General features: G+C 37.2%; 4 protein-coding genes across 7 annotated transcripts in view; 3 read left to right on the top strand and 1 right to left on the bottom strand.

The window, feature by feature from the left end:
* LOC146463687 (uncharacterized) overlaps positions 1-5418 on the top strand; it is a 58239-nt gene extending 52821 nt beyond the window's left edge. The window contains exons 4-5 of the mRNA XM_085084355.1: positions 4057-4186; positions 4643-5418. Of these exons, the coding sequence (XP_084940481.1) occupies positions 4057-4186; positions 4643-5164 (652 nt within the window). The 3' untranslated portion in view covers positions 5165-5418. The remainder of the gene's footprint in view (positions 1-4056; positions 4187-4642) is intronic.
* The window catches only part of LOC146463685 (uncharacterized), a 73770-nt gene extending 48968 nt beyond the window's left edge, over positions 1-24802 (bottom strand). Inside the window, exons 1-4 of one of the 3 annotated variants that reach the window (XM_085084274.1) lie at positions 24558-24802; positions 21902-21997; positions 19701-19824; positions 17488-17647 (exon numbers count right to left, since the gene is read on the bottom strand). The gene's annotated coding sequence lies outside the window, so the exon portion shown is untranslated. Of the gene's footprint in view, positions 1-16595; positions 16608-17487; positions 17648-19700; positions 19825-21901; positions 21998-22369; positions 23202-24557 lie in introns of those variants that run through there. The other 2 variants (XM_085084273.1, XM_085084275.1) reach the window with 2 other exon arrangements.
* Positions 10807-21983, top strand: LOC146463686 (putative skeletal organic matrix protein 5). Its single transcript, XM_085084276.1, has 3 exons — positions 10807-11626; positions 12168-12213; positions 21620-21983. Exons 1-3 carry the CDS (start codon positions 11605-11607, stop codon positions 21804-21806), a joined length of 255 nt encoding a protein of 84 aa, XP_084940402.1. The 5' UTR covers positions 10807-11604; the 3' UTR covers positions 21807-21983.
* LOC146463682 (uncharacterized) overlaps positions 23974-26396 on the top strand; it is a 125475-nt gene continuing 123052 nt past the window's right edge. The window contains exon 1 of one of the 2 annotated variants that reach the window (XM_085084233.1): positions 23974-24024. The gene's annotated coding sequence lies outside the window, so the exon portion shown is untranslated. The other variant, XM_085084235.1, reaches the window with a different exon arrangement.

The following is a 26396-nucleotide window of genomic DNA, read 5'->3' as shown; positions in this document are numbered from 1 at the left end:
ACTAATGAAAGTCTTTCAGATGAGCAGCTTGCTGACTTAAATAGCTGACCAATAAAGAAGAAGCCTGTTAAATTATTTTTAAGCTACCTATAAAGCACTAGACATTATTAAAGTTTGTTGGAAGCGCATGTTAAGTTTTCGTTCTCAGTTTTTTGCATCTTCTAAAACTTTCATTGATTCATTTGTACTGCACTGCACAATGATTCGCTTTTTTCTCTCGTTGACCATAATATCCATCGTGATCGTCAGCATTTGGTGTTTGGATGGTTATACTGTTCATAACAGCTTACTCACAGGCCATGTGTTTAAGACTGTTGAATCCATCGACTGGCTTCAGTGCGTTGAGGAGTGCCACAAACATGACGAGTGCATTTCCTACAACTATTTTCCACCTGAAAAAGTTTGTGAGCTGAATAACTTCGGCTATAATAACCACTGTGATGCAGGTAACAATCTTATCAGAGCCACTGGATGGATTCACCATGTACTCGACATATCAGAGGTAAATTACACATGCAAATATGGGTTGTTATCAATATTTATTGCACGATTAGGCGAAAAAGACAGTATTATGCCTTACATTCGGAGGAATCAACAAAAAAAAGTTCAACAAAAAACGATTTTCTTTTTCTAGTTGCCACTGAATTAAATTCAAGCGAAGTAAAGGATTGTTACGCAAGGTCATACACCATTAGCTCAGATGCTTTTAAATAAAAGGGCAAAACAAATTTAGGAACGAGATTTCGTTCCCATATACCGAGCTACTGTTGGCTTTTTAAAAGTATTTATCGCGCTCAGAGCATCGATTTTGTACCTCGGAAAAAAACAAAAGATATTAAGTTCTAACTCTGTCTTTAATAACAATTAAAACCGAATATTTGAGACGACTCAGGCCTTCTGAACACAGAATTACAGTAATACACTTGCAGTTAGATCTCCGAGAAAGATGACCGACCGGTGAATTTTTTTTCTTTATACGAAATATTTCCTGAAACAATATTTGTCATTCTCGTAAATCATAAAGTGTGCGAAAGTGTAAACGGTCTCGAGTCCAAAGTCGATAGCTAATACAACGAACGAGTTTGATAGGACAGGTGGTTCAGTTTACAAAACAAACTGGAAACGTGCATATTGAATTGCAAAGTTGATCCTATGACTAGGCTTATCAGAAAAAGACTAAACTTTCGAAAGTTTGTGCGTTTTTTGAAATTTCAAGGGATTTCTATCGTTATCATTTTTTTGAAATAAGTGATTAATTATTCCACGAGCGCGCGTTGGATATGAGATGATAGATAGCCCGAGTGGAATAATTGTTTTATTAAAAACAATCAAGAAATAATGCTACATTTTGCGGATTTCGCTTTGCAAGAACAATTAGGAGACAATTTAATGGTCTCTTTTTCTTGGGCATGGTATAATGGCTCATATACCATGGCCGTTAAGCCAATCAAATCGCTCGAATTGCATTATACAATAGTCCAGTTTTTAATAAGTATCATTGAAATATACGAAAAATAAAAAGAAAACTTAATCGCGACAACAAACGGTCTAGGCATTAATTACCTTTTACCAAGAAGGATGTCACAAATGATTATTCACTCCGCAGATCTCCCTGTAGATGTTAAGGTAGATGACAGGTGTGTGCGGAAGTTCCTTTGCTTTTTCTTTCTTTCCTTTTTTCTTTTCATTTTTCCTTTCCTGGTTTCCGTGGTAGATTATTAAAATTGCTAAGAATGGTGTAGTTTGCTACCCTGCTTTCCTAGTAGAAATCTATTAGCAGCGTAGTTTGTTGACCAGTGATCAGTATTCAGCGTTTTCGCAATCAGTCAACAATTTATTAATATCACGACGAGGAGGTAGTCTCTTCGACTCGTTCCGAAACTCGCTCGAATTTTCATACAAAAATATCTTGCACTGCTGAAAATCTAATGTTCGATTCACACCAAACCTCAAACACGTTTAAAAGCTGTTTAGTTAAACACAGTTTAAAGCTTGTATCGGATTTTTGTCCTTTACAGACTTAGCACAAATGGAAGCATAAGTTAAAATCAGGGAACAAGATTCCCTTCTCTACAACTTTCTGCAACTTACATTTTCAGCTAAAATATCCGAAAAGACCAAACTATATTAGCTTACACATGGGAACACATGCAGGAGACAACATTTTAAGTATTTTGCTTAAATGTTCTTGTTGGTGCCCCTGTTAAATCCCTGTCTCCCTTTCACTTTTTCATTCGTCCGATTTGCAGGAAAAGAAAAGGAAAAGAAAAACTGATGAAGGGTCAAATGATAAAGAAAGTGAGTGTCTGACAACAGTATTATCTGCAGAAACCTTCCTGTTGTACTTGTATGACCTATTATTACGAAACACTGGCTGGGAGCAAAACGTTTATAATCCTTAGTATACCGTATTGATACGGTATACTTTTTAAGCTAACAGTTAAATTTAGACATTATTTTCAACAATTCAAAGGCAATTTGTTGTCAACGTGGAGGCTTTCTTTAACAAAAGCGGACAACAAATCTATATGAACCATACTACTACTACCAGTCCGAAAAGGATATACTTAGTTTGTAGTCAGTCAAAACAAATTTGTTTTTCTTGCAAAACGCATATACGGAAATGATTAAGAAAAACATCTTAACAATAACGTGATACTGATACAAAACTCTTTCCTATCTCCATTTTGTTTAATTTCTCCTATCTCCATTTTGTTTAATTTCCAAAGAAATAGTTCGTGTTTCGCGACAAAATTAACGCTCTGTAAAAACGCTGAAAAGGAAATTAAAATTCAGTTTTAAATTTTTTACTACGACAACGCTATAGTTGCAGACTAAAGTTGAGAAAGTAATCTATTTTTAGTTCTTTTTTTTCATTCGGGTAACGAAGATATATGTTTGTTCACGTTTTCTAATCCCACAATAGATTTCAAAGAAACACACCTTACTGAAGAAAGGATTTTCTTTAAAAAATGATTTGTGGCAAAAATTAAATTGGCTCGGTCTATCACTGTTTGGCTCTAGATATTAAATCTAGGCTCTGATTTTATTCTTCAATATCTGATTTCTTTACAGGTCCCGATTCTTTTGCATCCTGCAGAGATATTTACTTGAAAAACAAGTAAGTTAGATGGCTTTTAGACGGCTGCTAATAGGACTTTGTACGAGGATGATACAGTGTTTATTTTCGTAATCCGTGACTTGTCCACCCTGTGAACAAAACCTCTTTTGACTCCCCAAAGAAGGAGAGAAAGAGATGTCCCCTTAATTCAAATGTTTGGTCTCTTGTTTTCTTTGTCAAACTGGTTTTTTATAGCGCATGGATCAATTTTGTTTACCTTGACACCCCCTCCCCCTTGACAACCCGCCAACTCCACCCCTATAGCACATAGATTAATTTTGTTGACCTTGACACCCCCTCCCCTTTGACAACCCACCACCCTTACCCCCCATGCCATCCTCTTAGTTTACGAATAGAGACTAATAATTTCTCGAAAAAGAAAAGCTCTAGGGCAGACTCATGGAAGAGCTTTTTCTTGGTTGTTTCTGTTTGCCTCTGATATTTTTGTCAACGGAAAGAGAAACAAAATAAACGAAGGAGACATAAGTGACAAGGAGAATCCTCAGCTAGCAGGCATCAGGATCGCGCCAAGTATGTGATCCTGTCTAAGGATGACTTTGCGTTGGATATGGGATAATTATAGGCAACTCGGTGTCATGCGCCTTGTTGGCTATCTATTTATCTTATATCCAACGCACAGTCGTGGAATAATTGTTAATTGAAACTTTAAATGCAATGTTGCATTAACTATGGAATTGATAAAGGACATTACGCCAGGCTCAATAGTTTTTAAAGATGCAAAGATTAGAGAAGGTGGAGAGATCAGTCATCATCTAAGGAATTTAAAATCTTAATCATTACTTTATCACTGACGAATAATCAAAGTGAAAAATATATTGATAAAATAATAATAGCAATAATAATAATAATAATACCATAATTTAATATTTAAGAGGTAAATATGTAGCTAACTTTCATTTCAATCTTCGATTCAGAACTCAAGAGAATAAAGCTTACATGCTGCAAACTGACATTGGAAGAATCCCTGTTTACTGTCACATGACCGGAATTGATGGATGCGGAGATGGAGGATGGACGCTGGTCATGAAAATTGATGGTCACAAGGTAAAATCAACAACAGGTTGTGGTTTTCATCAATCTATCCTTGGTCAGTAACTGATATTGTTTATTGTAAGTCAAAGGAACAAAAACAACAACAGCAACAACAGCAAAGAAACAAACAAACACCACGGATGATAAGGAACATGCTACAGCTCCTCGGTAAGGACAATAACCTGGGGCCATGGGGCAGATATCATCTCGTTCCTAGTTCCTACGGTTTTCTTGGTCAGTGGTTTAATGAATAAACCGCGATGGTCTCGGAACTCATCAGCATGGCATAGCCCCAGGCCCCAGGTATGGTGACCACTGCTATAAATAACCCCAACAAAAAGAACTCCTTAAACTTAAACTGACGTTCAGTTTAGCACGATTGATGTAACAAGTAAAGGGATTCAGCAAACAAATTAATAAGGTTTTTTGAAACATTTCTAAGCCTTGACTTCGTGTTTTCTTTTGTAGTCAACGTTTCACTACGATTCCAAATTCTGGAGCAACAAAACCGAGTTCAATCGTCCTGGAGGTGAGAAGGGGTTTGACAACCAGGAAACCAAGTTACCGACTTACTGGAACACAAACTTCTCCGGGATCTGTCTCGGCATGAGGATCGACAATCAACCTGTCAAGTTCTTGGTCATCAACAAGAATGGCGCTTCACTGTACTCTCTGATCGCTGACGGCCGAAATCGATCAACCTCTCTGGGTAGAAAAACGTGGAAGACATTGATTGGCTCTGAAGCATCTTTGCAGCGCAACTGTAACAAAGAAGGGTTCAACGCAGTGAGTGACAGGAACGATCATTCGAAAGCAAGAATCGGTATTATTGGAAACAATGAAAAAGACTGCGGTAGCTGCGACTCCAGAATTGGTTTTGGTGCTGGAGGAAATCATGATGATAACAACACGTGTGGTAATGAGGCTACATACGGAGGCGATAAAGGAGACAACCACATTAAAACCATGGGATACATATTAGTGAAATAAAACAAAAAACGATGAAGGTTCCTCTTAAAAAAACTGAGGAGTGAGAAACAAACCATAAATATTAATCTAGAGACTGCTGTAGTTAAATTTAGACTGAACAGGATAAGGACTTTTGTTTGTTTGTTGTAGTATAAAACGTGACAAAAATAAAATGCAGAGATATAAATATACACTGGTTTTGTTAAATGTTTACAGTAAGTTTGTGCTCAGCCTGAAAGGAAGAGCCAACTCCAAGGGGCGGACCCTCCTCACCCCCCCCCCCCCCTCCCCAGGATATCGCCATTAATATCGTGTTGACCATGCTCACTTTCAGCTTTGCTTATTCAGGCTCGAATTATCTCCTTGACTATGTTGTTCAAAACATCAAAACATCTCAACCCATTTATTTGTAAAGTTTTACTGACTGGTGCACATTATCACAAATTTAGTTATCCTATCTAGAGAACAAAGGCTAAATATTAAATACAGAACTAATTCCACGCGACCTTTGCTTATATCCTTCCCATAAAAAAAAATTACATGTAGAGATAGGCCTATACACTGTTTGTTTATTAAATGTTCCAGCAAGCAACCGTGGACAACAATTCTGTTTTAAAAATTATGTTAAGTGTTCATAGTAAGTATGTGCTCAGCCAGAAAAGGAGAACTAACTCCAAGGCAATCAACAACTCAACAAATACCCATTAAAAGCACGGTGACAATGATCTCTTTCAGCTTTGCCAAATATGTACCAGTGCTGTGCTCTACCAACTGAGCTATCAAGCCAACTGGTAGCCGATCATCGTGTGAATTCGTAATAATATACACTTGGGTGGTGAATAAATCACAAACGATTATCTCAACGGTTGTTGCCAGGTCATAAGTTCAGCTGTAAGTTTGAACTCCGCCTGTAGATCTAATAATGTACATACAAATTAAGTCTGACTAACTAGCAATGAGTATTACTAATCCTGATTTCTTTAAATTAAACAGATGTAAAGTCCATTCAATTTCGACAAAAAGCATTCACTGGTCCCATAAAATGCCCTGCTATGATCTCGCCCTTAGCCAATCAGTCCAATCAGTCGGCCGCTAGCCTTAGCCATATAATAATAATAATATCAATAATAATAATAATAATAACAATAACAATAATAATAATAATGGTAATAATAATAATAACAACAATAACAATAATAGTAATAATAATAATAATAATAACAACAATAACAACAACAACAATAATAATAATAAAAATAATAATAATAATAATAATAATGACAACAACAATAACAGTAATTAAAAAAATAATTAATGATTAAACTTTATTGAAATATTCCGAGCAAAATCGATATTTACAAGTTAAAAGTACAAAAAAGAACTATTAAAAACCTATTTACAATTCATGCATCATCACTAAAAATATATTTGGGAAGTTAAAATAAGGTCCAGCTAAAATTGCGAAAATTAAGAAAGATATATAACAATAATAATAATAATAGTAGTAGTAATAATAATAATAATAATAATAATAATAATAATAATAAATATTGCACGAATTCAGTCGAAGTGACGCCGTATGCTGCCGAGTTTAATTTAATTTCATACTTTTCATACTAAGAAGCGACTCGGAAAGAACTAGGAATATTAAAACGACTTGTTCTTTACACAAGGATTCTAAAACGAATTAAAAAGACTTCCTCTGTTCCCTGTGTAAATAACTACTGAAATAAATAATAAAAAAATTACACGTGGAGCCACTGAAGAGCTTCTTGTGCAGACCCTGGTCAGTAAAGGATTCTATTTGGCTGGCACCAGTTGTGTAAGGAGGGGATAAGTTTATCTAACGGATAAGTCGCTACTCAGTGGATAAAATGATTACTTGGAGCGTATCTTAACAGCTGGATAATGATCTACCCACTGGATGAAGGTTACTCATTTTTTTGGAAAATTTTATCATGGCTTGCTTTGTGTAAATTTTTGTTTCTTTTGTCCTGGGAACGAGTGACGTCACGAGCCACGAGTCCCCTGTAGCTCAGTGGTAGAGCATCCTAACTAGTAATCGGAAGGTCTTTAATAGATTCAGCTCTTGTTGGAAGAACTCAATATGCCTGTGCCGATCACTGACTGACAAAATACATCCACCAGAACTTTTCAAAAGGCGCTAACAATGTCTGTTTATTAAAACTGCCGGACGAATGATCAAAGATGGCAGACACAAATTGAGAGGGCATGAATATTTTAAACTCAAGTCGTTGTTTGGTTCCTTCAACCCATTATTTTTGTCTTTAATTTTGCTATGTGCCATTAAAAAAGTTAACTTTGAAACGTTTATGGCTGTTATCAATGTACACAGAGTGATAAACTGGGATGTTTTTCATTAGAAAAATATTAAAGTTCATAATTACCAGTAAAATAATAATAAAGGTTTGGCAATCAGTACAAGCCTGCTGAGTCATGTCTCGTATGATCCAGTGGTAATTTTTGCTAAATTTAAGAACATCTGTCCCAGACACATAAGATCATACAAAGCAACGAAGTTCGACAGGTAAGTAGAATCCTTGAACTCTTTTTTTCTTTATTGCTTATTTCTCAAGTTAAAACTTTGCAACTTCTCTTTCTCTAATGTAATTTATGCATGCCAGTGAAACACTTCCTGGCTAAGCGATCTAAAAAGAAGCAGTGTTCGCGAGACAATATTTGTTTGTGTAACCAAGATTTAAAAGAGCATGGGTTTTCTCTATCAAGTCTGGCCTGTTGCTTCAGTGTGATTTGGATAATTACCGGAGTAGGTTAGGCGCAAAAATTCAGTTACGTTTTGAGCAGAGTTATCAGATTGTCAGTATCACTTCGAAAGCAACTGTTACTCGCAACCTGTTCATTCTTCAAAACGTGGAAGAACGTTTGCCGGCGTCTGTTGACTAGTACAAGTTAAATATTTGCCTACATGCTTAGGATCTAGCTAAACTAGGAAATAAAACGTTTTTGAAACATTGCTGCAAATTTAAATATTAAACTTCCTGTTTAACCGCACGAGAAACAGAAGTTGCGCAGGTAACTATGGCGTCTTGAAAGCAATGAATCATCATCCAATCAAGTAAAAATATCATTGCTTCAAGGACGAAGATTTTGCTTCTGCGACTTTTACTTTCCAATTCAGCCACTTAAAAGAAACATTGTGTCGGCTTAGACCGGAAAATGGCAAGCACAAACGGTAGAAATAGCCAAGTGACTTTGATCTTTCCGCCATTTGCAACACTTGCGATTTGCCGTTTGCGATTTCACTTAATGAAGAATTCTCTTTCTTTTAAGCTTACCGTAAACTAGCATGAGTAGAAAATTTGAGGGAATACACAACAGACCCAAAAACGGAAGGTAAACGTGCTACTGTTCGCCTTTAAAGTAAAACGTCCGCTAATCTCTCAAAAACAGTTTTGGCAGATGTTCTGGTGACGCTCACACACGCCTCAATTTTTATTCGCTAAATAAACGAGTTTCCCACATTATAAAGCTGACTCGTATAAAATTTTCCTTCAACCTAAATTTTGAAGCAGTTCAAGTAATGAACCCGATCGGAGAACTAGTAAAAAGAAAAATATAGGAAAAAAAGAAAAAACGTGCATAATTTATAATTTCGGAAGCTTGTCAGTGTAAAAAAATTAGCAGTCTTAAATACATTGGCGCTACTAATTAGTCTGAGGACATAACAAACAATATTTTAAACAATAGACTTAGTCGTCGATCTGTATGATCATTTGCTGATCTGGCTACAGCTCTCCATCTGCTGGGTTGCTACTAATACTTTTCTTCGTAATATGGAAGGTTTTCTGTTAACACTCCACTGTAGACTTGATCATTAATTATTAGTTCATTTACCTTAACGAAGGCTGATTGTTTTTGTTGCTCTGCTTTTTTCAAAACGGGGTACAGCTTTCCATGGATAATCGTGTGAAAGTCCAATTCCAGTGCCTTTTAGATTATTTACCTATGACCAAATGAACTCTTTATTTTGGTAACAGCTAAACGTGACCATAATAGGCCTCGCTTTCGCAGATCTCTGGTTTTTCTTCCGAGCTGGTATGCGGTGAATTCGTTCAAATTTAATGTCTTCAGTATCTTTCTTAGACAGCTTCATCTTCTCTTGCAGCAAAAAACAGGCTAATTCTTCAGTGTCCTGAGAGATCTCATTTTGAAGTTCTTACAGAATAAAGCTTTTAAGATTTAAAACGTTTAAAACATTTTCTCCTCTTAATCTACGCCTAGAGGTTAAGTGGTTGTCTCCTTAAAATCGTCATAGCCAAAATTGGTCACAAAGTAAATTCGGTTGAAATCTTGCACGTGAATTACAATTTGTCCAGTTGCTTAATAGAAAACACCTTTCTTTGGGTCCTATACGTTTTCTTCCTCAGCTTCCAGGGAGGATGGTACACTAATGGACCAAATTGATTTTTTATGGTGAAAAATTCAAAATTATAACAACTTTGGTAACTTCTCGCAACATTTAAAATTTGATGCAAGGCTAAATACTACGATGGGTTGAGAAGCACAAGTCTTCCAATACTAAATATCATCGATGTCTCCACATATTCCCTTCAAATAGTAAAAACAGCAACTTTTACCAACCCACCTTCAAAGCTTAAAAAAAGAACAGTAAAAATGGGTGTAACAAAATACACTTAAACTAAAAATAAGACTCCCTACAGCCAATGTTCTTGTAATTGTGGAAAGATAAAGATTGTGTTAAATTGCTTTAAGACGTTCTTGTCTGTAATCAGCGACAGCCTTATTAAATATGTTTACGAATGCTTCGAGAAAAATGAGATGTCGTTCTCTCAAAGACAGTCTATCATTACACGTGTTGAGAAAAAAAGGAAAAGATCGTTCACTTCCAGAAAATTGGCGTCCAATCTCCCTTGTAAACGTAGACAAATACACATAAAATGTCTAAAGCAATTTCCGCAAGACCTGATATCATTCACCATAATCAGCCAGGATATGTTATAAGAAATTGTTCTATCGGAAAAACAGTTTGTTCTATTTTCGACAAAACGGATTTCACTATCAAAGAAAACATTCCAGGTTCGTTGATATATATTGTTGGGTTCACTAGACCATGTGGTCCTACGCTCGTCCCCAGTCCCTTCACAGACGACACCACATATATTAACTATCAAAAAGAGTTTAAAGTGTGGAATGTGGTTGACAATTGCCTAAAGGCGTTTAATTTCGGTTCAGATTTTATTTAATTTGGTAAAAACTTTCTACAAAATGTACAGAGCTGCGTAAAAAATAACATTGTTTCCCAGGTATGTCGGGGGGAGGGGGGGGGAAGTGTTATGGTTTTTGATCCATTTTACTCTAATATATTCTAACCATTTTGGTCCGAAAGTATGAAAACGGGAATGGATCTCACAGTGACGGGTATGGATTATAGAAACCAAGTCTGTAAATGGATATGAATTTTAGAGGCAACATCTGAGAAAGGGTAATGGAAAAATTAAATATTTTGGTCTTAAAAAGGATCAGGGTTTAGAGAACCGAGCCACACACTCCGATCAAAATTTCTGAGCAGCACCCACCCCCTTCCCCCCCCCCCCCCCCCCCACCCGGGAATCCAATCTAGAAAATTTAAGTAATACGGTGCAAAAACTCCCCAGGTCTCTCGTTATCTTAACAGAAACCAGCTATCATGAACTAATTGGTTGAAACTTTACAGTTTAAGATGTCTTCTGACTTTGCGCCCAAGTTGGTGATGATTGGTGCACTACTGCTTTCTATGACAACCTCATCAAACAGCACCGAAGTTAAAACATCACTCATTTACACCTACAACATCTTCACCAAGGATATTGCCATAGTAAGGCATACTATTGCCTCTGTGAACGTGCCCGGCCCAGTGGAGTGTTTCCGCCATTGCGCCAAAGTTGGTGGCTGCGTAGCGTTTCAGTTGACTGGGACGAGTTGTGACCTGTTGGATACAGACAAGGAAGACGCGGATGGGGATCTGGTGACTAGAGAGGGCACTTTTCTGTATACAATGCAAGGGGCTGGTATTGAGGTGAGATCGTGAACAAGTGTTTCATGAAATCAAGTCATAAACTGATATTTATATGTAAAGACCAGTCCCGAGGAAAACGTATAGATTGCAGTGAGAGATAAGTGTTTATGCGTTAGCCTGGTGTCCTTGTTCGGAGAATAACACACGTAGAAAGCAAGACAAATATTTTCGCAAACGAAACCAACAAGCTTGTTAGGTTTGAATTTATGGTTTCCGTGCTGAATCATTAAAATTGTTAAAATCTCTAAAATAAAACTGACTGAATCTGCGAGCAGAGGTCCCTTAAAATATGTCGGAAGGTTGAAGGGAACTCTGCTGGGCTCTGAAGGCGACATCTTAAAATTAGACATTGTTGTTACATTCCTGTCTCCTTTCACTTTTTCATTCGTCTGATTTGCGGGAAATGAAAAGGAAAAGGAAGCCAGGTGAGTATATATTTGTCATAATTACCTTAGTAATAAATTAACTATTTAGATTTTTGTAAGCCATATTAATTAATCGTATATTTGTAAAGCGCAATAGGGCATTTTTTTGGATACAACCCTACACGAGTCTAGTAAATAAACATCAGATCATCATCATCATCATTATTATTATTATCATTATTATTATTATTATTATTATTATTATTATTAGTTGTGAAAACGTACAGGAAGTGAGTGTCTGATATAAGTATTATTTGCAGAAGGAGCTATCTTGCTTTATGGATTGAGTATCCCATTGCAGAACTGCTGCGAGCGGAAGGTTTATATCCTTAGTAAAACTGAATGGAACAAAGACCTTCGCATCTACTTAATCTTTCAACCAAAGTTAAAACATGTTTCATATAATCATATTCACTTAGTAATACTTCTTTATGTGATTTTTTAGATATATTTATACATATTGGCTCGGTTTATGAGTCTCTGACTTAACACATTCAAGCTAGGCTTGGATTTAATCATTGAATGTGTGATGTCTTCACAGCTGACGATTCTTTTGCATCGTGCAGAGATATTTATCTGAAGAATAAGTAAGTGACATGGATTTTATAGACCGCTGTTCGTAGACGTTTGAAGGAGGGTGCTCTTGGGTATATTTGTCGTCAGTTGATTTGCCATACTTTGATGTGAAACGTGAAATGGCTGTTGTCCTCGTAAAACGCGATGATCAGGGTAATTAGCGCTGATTAGCCACGTCGTAGTGTTCCATTAATATTGCCGGAGAAGCGAAACTGATGTCTGCAACTTGTTGTGAAAGAGGTTGATCCTAAAATATGCGTGAACTATCTACGTTCCAGGGCAACGTGACCTCTATTCGAAAGCAAGAATCGGTATTATAAGCAACAATCAAAACCGTTGCGGTACCTGCAACTCCAGAATTGGTTTTGGTACGGGGGGACGTTTTGATGATACCAACACGTGTGGTAATGAGGCTTCACGCGAAGGCGATAACGGAGACAAGCACATTAAAACCATAGGATACATATTAGTGAAATAAAAGGAAAACGATGGAGGTTCCTCCTAAAAAAAAGTGAGAAGAGAAAAATAAACCATAAATGTTGCAACTGTTGTAGTTAGGTTTAGGTTAGATTTAGTAAGACTGGACAGGATCGGAACTTTTGTTTGCTTGTTGTAGTATAATAATGACATGAAAATAAAATGCAGAGATAGGAATATAAACTGTTCAGTAAGTCATGGGTCAGTCAACAAAGAAGGCTTAGCCCGAGAGCTAGAGAGGCGAGGACCTCCCACCCATCCCCCAGGAAATATCCTTTAGAATCATCGACGATGATCACCTTCAGCTCCGCCATTGGCCTTTGTTCAGGCTCTAACGGGATTCTTACTAATAACTCTGCGGTTTGCTCTACCCACTAAGCTATCAAGCCAACCGGAACTGGCAATAGTCGTTCTGCACCCGTAGATAGTGAATATATAAATGGCTGTGTCAAAAGGTCAAAAAATTGAATCCTATAGCAATTTTTTTTTTTTTGCAATTGACTTTCGTATCTAACCGCGTGATGTTGGATAAAGGCGAGAGTGAGTAGCGAAGCCCCGAGGGGAATGGGGAAAAGGCAATCTGCGGCTTACGTCACTCGTTGTCGCGGCGCACGCCGCTCATGGCGGTTCTCCCGCCAAAACTTTATATTCGCGCACGGACAACATCGCCAGCTATGCATGCTAATAGTTTTCTGAGTTAAATCAGTTAAATGCGAGAACCTTTCGCTCAGAAGAAATTTCGTCACTCTAATTCGATGGTGGTAAACAGAACGTACCTTAATTGGCCTTTGCAGCTGAAAATGTCTTAAAATAGCATCATAAGATAATTAACTTAAAAGTAATAATTAATCCATTTACCTTGAACCATCTCGACACACAGCAAGCGCTTGAACTACTGCAACTGTAGTGTCCTGGCATGGATTTATTTGCAGCAGAAAATCTGGTCTTGGATTGTAAAAAACGAAAATAGAATTATACTTTAAAAATGAAACGCACCCCAGATTTATTAACTCATCCTCTTACGGAAAAATTACACTGCTTTTTATTCTTCTTTTTCCTCTTGGGGACCAAGCACCTTTGTACTCTACCAGAATTTAAAAAAAGAACAGCTCTCGTATTATTATACTCTTGTGTGATTATTCGTAGCAGTCATAAGCATGAATCTTTTCAAAAGCTAACACAGTCATACATACATACAAACTACCTTCAAAATTGTCTTCTGTGTTGCCACGTTGAAGCTAATATTGTTCTATCTGTTCGGAAGTTTTAGCTGAAAATTCAATTTGCAGAAAGTTGTAGGGAAAGGCATCTTATCCCTGGTCAATAAACTACCCTACTAGCTCTGCTCACAGGTGCGGGGTAGCAAGCTACGCCATTCTTAGCACTTTAAATAATCTGCCACGGAACCCAGGAAGGGAAAACTTCAAACAAAAAAAGAAAAGAAAGAAAAATCAAAAGATCTTCCGCACGCACTTGTCATCTACCGGAAGATCTACGGGAAGATTTGCAGAGAGAATAATCATTTGTGACATCCGTCTTGGTAAGGGTAATTAATACCTAAATCGTTTCGTGTCGCGATAAAGTTTGTTTTTTTTTTTTTGTATATTTCATAAAGAATACAATCACTAATCTTAAAAATGATAACCGATAGAAAACCCCTTGAAATTTCAAAAAACGCACAGACTTTCGCAAATTTAGCTTTTTTCTGATAATGCTCGTCATATCATCAAGTACAAGTTTGCAATTTACTGATATACACGTTAACAGTTTGTTTTGTAAACTGAACCACCTGTCCTGTTAAACTCCTTCGTGGTATTAGACAATCGACTTCGGACTTGAGACCGTTTACACTTTCGCCGCTTTAAGAGTCACGAGAAGAGAGAAAAAATTAATATTGTTTGAGGAAATATTTGGTATAGAAAAAAATTGACCGGTTGGTCATCTTTCTCGTCGCGAAAAATTTTTTTTCTCACAACTTTATCAACGTGGAACAGCTGGCAATTTCCCATGAAAAAACAAAACAATACGCAGAACAGCACTAGATTGCTATAAATAAACTAACTAAACATAAAAACCTATAATATGCAGACGAAATCCCAGTGGAATTCCCTCATGGTAGACTCACGTTAACAGAAGTATCCACACAAATGTATGAAGAGATCTAACTGGAAATTTCTCCCTGAATTCTGAGTTCAGAGGCCTTAGTCGTCTCAAACATTCGGTTTTAATTGTGATCAAAAACAGACTAAGAAATTAATATAACAATAGAGTTGATGTTCGGGGGCGTAAATATGTTTTGGGCCCGACTCAGGCTCATTTTCGGCTCGGGCTAAAATGAGTTCTTAGAAGGGCCAAAAACATATTTACGCCTAAGAACATCAACTCTATTACTATTATAATAATTTCAGAGGGCATTTCGGAATGAGTTTTTTTCCTGCAATGGCGAAAACATCGTAGAATCACATATGATTATTAATTCATTATTTCCTTAGCATCTTATAGTAAATCGAATTGTAAATAGCTTTTTATATTGACTTCTTGTAATCCCAGTCCCTACGAACAATTGTAATATATTATCTTATTAATTGTAAACACATTGTATTTCATTTTATATGCTATTATGTGTAATTTAAATAAACCATCATTATTATTATTATTATTATTCACAAAAGGAATCAAAGACAGTACAGTAAGCGATCGCGATATCTTCTGTGAACGCTGCCGGAATGCCGGAATCGCGTCGGCGTTTATTTAATTGTACAAAAGCTTTCGATGTCACAAAAACTGAAAACTTTAGCAGAACACCACAAATTTTGTCAAAAGAATCTTTGCTTCTAAGTTTTCAAAAGGAAAATAACAGAATTTTGTAAACAGTGAAGAAATAATCTCTTACGACTGCCCACGAGTTCCTGTATTAAAGTCCTCTTCATCTAGCTCAGACGACTGAGAATGTGCTTCTTCGTTAGGTTTTCCATCGATTTTGTAGCTCAAAACAATCTTTTATAATAATAATAATAATAATAATAATAATAATAATAATAACAATCTTTATACAGGGAGCCCACATCACGAAAGTGATATTCAGTGGGGCCCTGTAGATTGAGAAATGATTTAAAAATTACAATTATTTTAAAAATTACAATTATTTAAAAGTAGAAAATACAAAGCCAGCGATAAGAAATAAAAATTAGAAATAAGAATTAAAAACTAGCTAAAAACACGCTCTTTGATACGTTGCTTAAAAATTAAAAAAGAATTTATGTCTTTGAGAGACTGTTCTAAAAGGTTCCATTCCTTAATACGCTGGTAAAGGAGTGTCTCCTTTCCGTAGTTTGTTCATACTCGTGGAAGACGGAAATCATTCTTTCTCCGGGTATTATAGGAATGGATGTCGCTGTTTTTGCAGATGGCAGCGCTTCCAGTCAAACAAACAAGAAAACGGCGCGAACAGTTGAATGGCTTCCAGTTCTGATTGGCTAGCTACGTTATTTTCTTCTTTCTTATTGGCTCAGAGCAGCGGGCTAAATATATTTTAACCCGCTGAATTCTTCGTTTTAGCCCGCAAAATACGCCGCAATGCCCGATGAAATTATTATGATATCTATTTTTTTTTTCGGAGAAACAAAATTGACGTCCTCAACGCGAAAAAAAAAGATAACAAACTTTCAAACCGCCACAGTAGCTTGGAACATGGGAATAAAATCTCGTTCCTAAAGCATCCGAGCTAATGATGTATAAGCTTGTGTAAACAATCCTTTACCTCGCTTGAACACAATTCAGTGGAAACTAGAAAAAGAAATTCGTGTTTTGCTGAACATTTTTTTCTCTTTGCTCCTAATGAAAGGTATGATACTGTCTTTTTCGCCCAATCTTGCAATAAATGTCGATAACAACCCATGTTAGCATGTGTAATTACCTCTGATATGTCGACTACATGGTGAATCCATCCAGTGGCTCTGATAACCCCACACTGGTTATCATAGCCAAAGTTATTCAGCTCACAGACTTTTTTAGGAGGAAAATAGTTGTAGGAAATGCACTCGTCGTGTTTGTGGCACTCCTCAACGCACTGAAGCCAGTCGATAGATTCAACAGTCTTAAACACATGGCCTGTGAGTAACCTGTTATGAACAGTGTAACCATCCGAAGACCAAATGAGGGTGATCACGATGGATATTATGGTCAACAAGAAAAATAAGCGAATCATTGTGCAGTGTGGTAAAAATGAATCAATGAAAGTTTTAGAAGATGCAAAACTGAGAACGAACACTTAACATGCGCTTCCAACAAACTTTAATAATGTCTAGCGCTTTGTACGTGGCTTGAAAATTATTTAATAGCCCGGCTTCTTTTTTATTGGTCAGCTTTAAGTCAGTAAGCTGCTCATCTTGATACCATTGTATCTATTTTTTAAAATGATATACGGATTGTGATTGTATTCCATTAACGGTGTATGCTGCAGTAAACAAAAATTGTATAAAATACTTATAGCGAATGTTGCGAACCTTGCTCGTTTCGTATTGTTGACATTTTGATTCAAAACATTATTTACGTTTTATTGTGTATTTTATCTATATATATTATTTAACACTGGATTACCATTATACGCTACAGTAAGCATGAACTTGGCACACTAAACATGTTGTACTTCCCGAAAAAAAAAGGTGTCGTATTACACCCCTGCCTCCCCATAACGGCCACCTCTCCACAACGGCCACTTTCTTATGTCCCAAAGGTGGCCGTTGTGGAGAGGTTCAACTGTATTCATATTCAGTTATTCATCGTTCACGGATATATTACGAACCCACGATATGACCAGCTCCCAGTTGGCTTGATAGCTCAGTTGGTGGAACATTGGACCGGCATCGCAGAGATCAGGGGTTCGAATCCCGTTCAAGCTTGAAATCTTTTAAGGCTTCAGTGTTTTCTTAACAACTGGGAGGGTCTTTCCGCTATTTCATCTGTCACCTGCAGTTCAAATATATGCATATATTCATATTCAAAGTGAAGAGCATTAAGTTACTTCCACCTACGATCATAAAGAGGAAAGAAATTTGAGAGGTAAGTAGAATCCTTTAGCTCTTTTTTCTTTATTGCTTATTTCTCATATCGCATGTCAGTGATACACTTGCCAGATCAGCGACCTAAACGAAGTAATGTTCGCGCCACAATATCTTCTAGTGTAGCTAAGTTTTAAAATATCGCAATTGAAGTGGGCTTTTCCTACTTGGTCCGGTTGCGTCAATGTAGTCTGAATAATTCTTGGAGTAGGCCGGGAACAAAAAATCAGTTATGTCTATCAGAGTTGCGGAAACAACGTGTCGGCTTAGCCGGAAAATGACAAACGCGCAAACGGCAAAATAACCAAATGGCCTTGATCTTTCCGCCATTTTCCTCACTTGCGAGTTACCGTTTGCTTACAAAGAAAATTTGAGCAAATACACAACAGAACCACAAACGGAAAGTAAACGTGCTCTCGTTCTTATTTAAAGTAGAACGCCAACTTATCCCTCAACAGATGGCAGATGTTTTGAAGAAGCTCTCACACGCACCAATTTGTATTTGCTAAATAAACGAGTTTTTCACATCATGGAAATTGAATGGGAAAGCTAACGCGAAATATGTCCAGAAATGCACGTAATAACGAAGTGGCAAGTTTGACGAAATTTCGCCAATTTCGATAACATCAGTGACTAAGGGAATTCGTCAAAAATGGCAAATTTGAGCTCAAGAGGAGAATACCAGTGAAATGGCGAATTCGACGAACACTGCGAATTTGGCGAAGCTAGCAACTTTGACAATATTTTGCCAAAAGTAGATTCAAGCGAATGAGCTAGAGAGAAAGGTACAAGGGAAGTGGCGAATTCAACGAAGTTGGCGAAAATGGCGAAGTTGATAATATATTTCGCCAAAGGCCGAGATTCTGGCGTCATAGACTCTGTTGCTGAAAGGGTTTAATGTTTTTTTGTTGTTGTTTTATTTCTTTATTTTAAAATAACAATTGGGGTACTTAAGTTCTAGAATCTTACTGTCGACTCACGCTTGGAGAACGAGGTATACATGCACTATTTTTTTTTTTGGGTGGGGGGGGGGGGGGGATTTTTTTCGACGTGATGAAACTTCCTCCAGGTTTTCAGAGTTGTCATATTCCCCAAAACTGTCATATCATTCCATCAACATGGCAGGCTCTTATGTGACACTTATATCATAAGCCAATTGAATAAGTTGACTGTTCGACTAATTGGCCCAAAATTTATTCAGGTAAGCAGTTTGGTGAGTTTGACGAAATGTTGCAAATTTGTCAACATGACTTCCGGCTTCTATGCTTTTCTAGCTAATTTACATAATTTTCACAATAGACCATTTCCGAGTTGCTTTGAACCTAGTAATGGAAGCGAGGAGAACTGCAAAGTATTTGTTATGAAAATAAGTTTTCATTCATATGCAAACAAAGTTAATTTTCGTATGAAAAGCTTGCACTTGGCCTCGTTTTCGTAATGAGGTCCACAGCAATTCGGAAATGGTCTATTTGACGAAATTTGCGAAATTCATCGTATTCCCAAATGCGCCAAAATTATCAAATTCGTCACCATGGCTGGCTTCTTGGTGCTTGGCTAATTTTCATAACTTTGGCCAAAGGACCAAATTTTGCCCAATTCGTCAACATGGCTGGCTTTTATGTGTTGAAATATTTTGTATAAGCTTGACAATCTGACAACGGTTTGCGCAAAATCGTTACACTCACCTATATAAGCAATATATAGGAATGTCGGGTGCAAAAGGGTATGGTTTTTGAGTCGTTTAACTCTGGAATAGGCCAGTCCCAAGGGAAACGTGTAGATTGCAGTGAGAGATAAGTGTTTATGAGTTAGCCTGGTGTCCTTGTTCGGAGATTAACACACACAAAAAGCGAGACCAATATTTTCGTAAACGGACCCAACAAGCTTTTTAGTTTTGGATTCATGGTTTCCGGGCTGTATTATTAAAATTGTTAGAATTTCTAAAATAAAAGTGACTGAACCTTCGAGCAGAGGTGCTCTTCAATATGTCGGAACGTTGAAGGGAAATCTGCTCGGCTCTGCAGGCGACATCTTAAAATTAGGCATTGTTGTTACATTCCTGTCTCCTTTCACTATTTCATTCGTCTGATTTGCAGGAAATGAAAAGGAAAAGGAAGCCAGGTGAGTATATATTTATGATAATTACTTTAGTAATAATCTAACTATTTAGATTTCAGTAAGCCATTTAAGGTCGTTAATCGTATATTTGTAAAGCGCAATAGGACATTTTATTGGATACAACCCTACACGAGGCTAGTAAATAAACTTCAGATCATCATCATCACCATCATCATCATTATTATTATTATTGTTATAATAATAATAATAATAATAATTATTATTATTATTATTATTATTATTATTATTATTATTAGTTGTGAAAACGTACAGGAAGTGAGTGTCTGATATTAGTATTATTTGCAGGAAGAGCTATCCTGTTTTATGGGTTGAGTATCCCATTGCAGAACACCTGCTGCGAGCGGAAGGTTGATATCCTTAGTAATTAACAATTAGATTATGAAGTCGAGATTTCTATCGCGTGATCGAATCAGCTATCATGCAGGTAGAAATCGAGAGCGAATAATCTAATTGTTTTAGAATAAATTTACTTGTCGTTTAAACGTAACAAGTAAATTATGCAAATCCTCCCCACAGACACTTCGAAAACGTGAAGAAGCGGGCTGAATTTTGTTGACAACCGCTTTTCACTATCTATCACAAAAAAGATAGCGGGTAGCGTAGCCAATCAGAGAACGGCATTCGTAATAGAACGCTAGTAGATTTATACTAATACTGAATAGAACAGAGACCTTCGCATTTACTTAATCTTTCACCCAAAGTTCAAACATATGTTTGATATATTCATATTCACTTAGTAATACTGCTTTTTGTGAGTTTCTATATTTATTTAGATATTTAGATATATTTATATATATTGGCCCGGTTTATCAGTCTCTGACTTAAGATATTCAAGCTAGGCTTGGATTTAATCATTGAATGTGTGATGTCTTCACAGGTGACGACTCTTTTGCATCGTGCAGAGATATTTATCGGAAGTATAAGTAAGTGATATGGCTTTTTATAGACCTCTGTTCGTAGACGTTTGAGGGACAGTGGTCTTGGGCATATTTGTCGTCAGTTGTGATTTGCCATATTTTGATGTGAAACGTGAAATGGCTGTTGTCCTCGTAAAGCGCGGTGATCAGGGTAATTAACGATTAGCCACGTAATGTTCCATTAATATTACCGGAGAAGCGAAAACTGATGTTTGTAACTTGTGAAAGAGGTTAATATCAAAATCTGCGTGAACTGTCTACGTTTCCGTGACACGTAACCTCTCCCTCCCCCCCCCCCCCCCTCAACCCCAAACCGGCTTCCACACTAACACCATCACCTTTTTCAGTAAAGTATAAAGTATAAACATTTTCTCGAAAAAGACAGCTCTGAGGCAGGCAAATACTCTTGCTAAATGGTAAAAATTTCTGCCATAATCTGCTTAATTCAATGGATGTAATGTTTACCATGAACGCCGATCGATAACCTCCTTTCTGAGCTTTCTCATTCTTACTTCTACTTCGTTCGTATATTTTTTCGATTTGTTATCCTTCAAAACGGACACGAAAAAGCAATAAGTAGAAAACAAAAATTACAAAGAGAAACCTCTGTTAGGAGACTAACCAAGAATGAATTTTCAACAATTTCTTTATAGAAGAGTAATCAAGCTTTAAAGAAATTAAAATAAGACAAATGTAAATAGAAGAAAACAAATGCAATGTTTAATAACTAATTCGTAGTGATCTTTGATCTCAATGCAACGAATCATCGATTCAGATTGAAGAGGTTAATCTGTAGTTAACTTTCACTTCAATCTTCAATTCAGATGTCGAGTGAATAAAGCTTACAAGTTGCAAACTGACATTGGAAGAATCCCTGTTTACTGTCACAGGACCGGAATTGATGGATGCGGAGATGGAGGATGGACGCTGGTCATGAAAATTGATGGCCTCACAAGGTATAATCAACAACAGGTTGTGGTTTTCACCAATCCACCCTTGGTCCGTAACTGATATTATTTTTTTCTCGGTGCGCGAGCGGGCGAAATTCTGTAAATCATACAATTGATTGGTTCCGGGAGTGGAAAAAAAGTTAAAATTGTACTTACCGCTAGGTCAGACTGTATTGGGGAATAACTGTGCTCTCTATTTTGAGGACTGCCCAAGGCCGCACTCAAGACCTCAAAGTCCCAATATGGACCTCCCTGCCGGTGCATAACATTATTTTTTGTAAGTTAAAGGAAGTAACAACAATAAAACCACTGTGGATTATAAGTAACACGTCCCACTGCCCTTTACTCCTACAGTGACCAATGCTTTAATTAACCCTAACTCCACACTGTCAAAAAAACTCCTAAACAAAGTTAAACTGACGTTTAGTTTTGCGCGATTGGTGCAACAAGTAACGGGATATCGGCAAATTAATAAGGTTTTTTGAAACATTTTTAAGCGGTGATTTCGTGTTTTCTTTTGTAGTCAACGGTTCACGACGGTTCCCAATTCTGGAGCAACAAAATCGAGTTCAATCGTCCTGGAGGTGAGACGGGGTTTGACAACCAGGAAACTAAGTTACCGACTTATTGGAACACGAACTTCTCCAAGATCTGTCTCGGCATGAGGATTGGCAATCAATCTGTCAAGTTCCTGGTCATCAGCAAGAATGGCGCTTCACTGTACTCTCTGATCGCTGACGGCCGCAATCGATCAACCTCTCTGGGTAGAGATAAGTGGAAGACATTGATTGGCTCTGAAGCATCTTTGCGGAGAAGTGTAACAAAGAAGGGTTCAACTGACACAGCAAGTTTTACTAGAAGCGCAGATATCGAAAGCAAGAATCGGTATTATTGGTGACCGTACAAACACATGTTTACCAACAAGTGCGGTGATGAGGGATATCAGAAGAACATTAAAGCCATAGGATACATATTAGTGAAATAAAAACAAAAGCTGGCCTGTGGTGTCTCTTCCTGAAAAAACTAAGAAGAGAGAAATAAACTACAAATCTAGCAACTGTTGTAGTTAAATTTAGAATGAACAGGATAAGGACTTTGTTTGTTTGTTGATGCAGAGATAAGAATATACACTGATTATGTTAAATGTTTACAGTAAGTTTGTGGTCGGCGAGTAGCATGAGAAGAGCCAATGCCAAGGCAAGATGTTCCCCAGGAAATACTCATTAAAACGTGTTGACAATGATCACTTTCAGTTTCGCGAGGGGCCCTATTTTAAGGCTCGAACGGGATTCGATCTGATCAGATCTGATCTGATCTGTGCTCTACCATCCGAGCTATCAAGCCAGAATGCGTGACGAACTCTTAAGGACGTCTGCGGGGGAGGCTATTCTTTGACGGGATTCTAACTTTTAACTCTCGGATACCGGTGCTTTGCTCTACCTACTGTGCAATGAAGCCAACTTTGTGATTGTGTAGGAAACCCAGGGGTGGGGTACCCCCTTTATTGGGCTTTAAGGGAAGTCTCCACCCGAAAGGGGTATTTTTTTCAGGATGCAGGTATATAAAAGGGTTGGGATTTTACAAGCCGACGTATAAAAAAGGGAAGGGGAAACTGTCATTTTGGTACTTAAAAGGGCCTTTCAAAATATCTTCCCCTCTCCCCTTAGGAAGGCCTGATACTCAGGTTATGGTTCTACAAATGAAACGAAAATGGCATCTTATTGCATGCTCTGGTGCCTCTATCTTTTTGAAAGAAAGTCGGTAATTGCTGCAAAAAAAATTTTCAAACCAGATGAGGAACATTTCCAGAATCGCTTCAAGGGTTCTCTCTCTTCTTCGAGGATACTAAAACAAAACAACACTTTATTAAAACAGAGAGTTACAAGATACTTCTCTTCCTGCATGGCTCTCTACCTTTTTTAAGGTTGTTGGTTGGGAAGGAAGGCCTGATACTCTGGTGTGATGGCGTAATGTCTAACGACCTTACCGACGAAATTGATAGTCTGAAATGTCAGCCGTCTCCTCCCCCTAACCTGCAGGGGGCGTGGGAGAGAGAGACTCTCTCTCTCTCTCCCGCGCCCCCTGCGGGTTAGGGGGAGGAGACGGCTGACATTACAGACTAACGAAATTGAATGTACTTGTGATAGCGGAAATTTTGGTTCCCTATTTGTCCCTGGGAACGAGTTTACGTCATCAGTATTAATGACCACGTGACTGTGTTTGATTCTTCGCGAACCTTCTCAGGAGTGCTTTGAACAACGACGTCTTTAGAACGAAAGGTACGAAAAATTCTTATTCTTTCTAGCTATTTCGAACCAGAGGTTGATAATATCTTTCTTGTTTTCAATACGCTCACGAGTTCGTAGGCAGAAAAATTGTTTGTTTCATGATTCAGGGTGATACGTACTATGTATCTATACGCTTCCTCTCGCCTGGATATGCCGCAGCTAGCGCTTTCGATATTAAATTTCCGTATTTTCTGTCACGAAGCAGAGCTTGGTAATCAGCGACCTTGTTCAATTAAGGTTTTCTTTAAATCGCTTCATTCATAACAAAGTTATATCTTTCGCCTTTCTACTAACAAATCATTCAAATCCATTGTAAAAGTACTGATCATTGTCAAGTTTTTTCTTGTCAGCCAGTGCGGTCAAACTAACACATTGCTGAGAAAAGGTGGCTTCGCACATGATAAATTTAGATACCAAGAACCATCCGTTTTAGGTTAATATGTCCCTTTTGCGTGTAATTTTATGCTTCAAGCTAAATGAAGTTTCCTGAACAACTAAAATCGTATAATATTTTCGTTTCCCACCAAGTTGGTCCTGTGTGTTGAAGCTGGTATCCACCGAAATCTTTCTTGCTTTTGTCACATGTATGAGCTGTAATTTTCACTTTCTTTTCACGTTCCCTTTGAACCTTGATTTCCTTGTTATAGGGTGCAATGCATGACATACTCATGACAATTCACCCAGAGTGTTAGTGTGTATGTAGTCTCTTACAGTACATATTTGGGAACAGTTGATCAATTAAGGCCACATGCAATAAGCGTGGCGTAATGAGCGTACTTAGGCCCCATAATTGTATGCAAATTAAAACAGGTGATGACGTTTTTTGTTTTCATGCCATGGTTGATTACTATGATAGGCACAGATACAAATAGCTGATTAAATTTGCAGTAAACGGAGCATGTTTGTAAATTTCTGTTCATTGAACACAAATCTGCTGGTTTGCTGCATGGAGTAGCTTGAAAAGGTCTGACTGTTGATCCTGATTACAAATACATGGGATAATAGATAAACAAAGTCACACAAGCTTACAACATGAGTCACGTTAGTCGTTGTTGTGGTTACTGAAACAATTTCATAGGACAGGTAATCAAAACTGCACTAATATTTGAGGAGTGTAGTTGCAATAGGTGGAACGTTTTGGTGAAAATGTGTAGATACTGTATGTGGAAAAAAACTGTTGAAGTATATTTTGTCCTATAATAAGAAACCAAACCATGCTGTTGTAAGCTACAAGGAAACTATTGAATTTGATGACCTTGAAAGCTTGACTACACAGTAGTTTCATAAATAACAACACATTATGGATGGTTTACTGAGAATATGCAGATAATGAGAGACACATTTCATTAAATATTTTACTGATCTGCCAGTAAAATCCAATTTTATTTAAAGCTTTTGAGCTGTAATTGAGGGACACTTAATTCTTATTTTTGTATTTTAAAAAAATTCAATTCAACTGAGTTTTTTGTTGTTGCTTTGTGATTGCCTTTTTTGGAAAAAAAAAGTTGTGTTCTTTTAAAACACTGTTGTTTTTAGTGCGTTTTTAGTAAGTTCCTCCTGAGAAAGAAACTTCCAAATATGTGCTATCTAAGAAAAGTGGAAAAGTTGACAAGCATCGCTATTATTTTTTTGGTAAACACAGGAATCATCTCAAGACTATAAGGTTAGGATAAGCAGTGAAAAGTTACTTGACAACTTTCTTACCCGAAGAAGGGGACTTATTAGAGAGGGGAGCTTAATGGAGAATTTAATTATGGTTATGCAACTTGTTTCAGTGCTGGACAAATGCAAAGGAAAAAATCGCTTTAACTCTCATTTTTTTAGGTTAGGGTTTTTATGTAAAAGGGCTGTAAAAAGCATCAAGACTTCGTTATGATGTAAAATACATTTTTTAAGAACCTGTTTATTATACAGCCCCAGAACAAATCCATACCCACCCCATGGAAGGTCATCGGAAATTCCTAGGGGAAGGGGAATCTTAAAAGCCAAAATTTTAGAAGCAATGTATGAAGCTAAATTGGAATTTCCTTGGGGGAGGGAGGGTACACAGCAAAAAACCTTGCGTGGGGGGAGTATGGATATTTTCTGGAACTGCACATTATTATTATTATTGCTAGTAATAATCAAAGATTAGTGGAGTGCGTTCGATGATCTCGATCCCAGGATCTTAAACCCTTTGTGATGTCATCCGACCCTGCAAAAAAATCTGTGGGGGATGCCAGATGTGCGTCCTAAGATCCATCGAACCATCCACAACAAGTCCCATAAAATCTTGACTCAAATCCGTATTAGAAAGCGTTCTTCCTACGTCGAACGCAATTATTATTATTATTATTATTTTACATCATGATTTTTGATTGAAG

The sequence above is a fragment of the Pavona decussata genome, unplaced genomic scaffold (assembly GCF_977016875.1).
Source record: "Pavona decussata unplaced genomic scaffold, jaPavDecu1.1 SCAFFOLD_175, whole genome shotgun sequence".
NCBI classification, from domain to species: domain Eukaryota; kingdom Metazoa; phylum Cnidaria; class Anthozoa; order Scleractinia; family Agariciidae; genus Pavona; species Pavona decussata.
This window is presented reverse-complemented; position numbering and strand designations above follow the sequence as displayed.

What these genes read in the sequence shown, in the direction of transcription:
- LOC146463686 (XM_085084276.1), top strand. Translation starts at nt 11,605, where the DNA reads ATGAAAAGGAAAAGGAAGCCAG. An exon ending in GAAAAGGAAAAGGAAGCCAG is followed by an intron (nt 11,627 to 12,167) that starts GTGAGTATATAT and finishes ATGTCTTCACAG; the next exon opens with CTGACGATTCTTTTGCATCG. An exon ending in GATATTTATCTGAAGAATAA is followed by an intron (nt 12,214 to 21,619) that starts GTAAGTGACATG and finishes TCTTCAATTCAG; the next exon opens with ATGTCGAGTGAATAAAGCTT.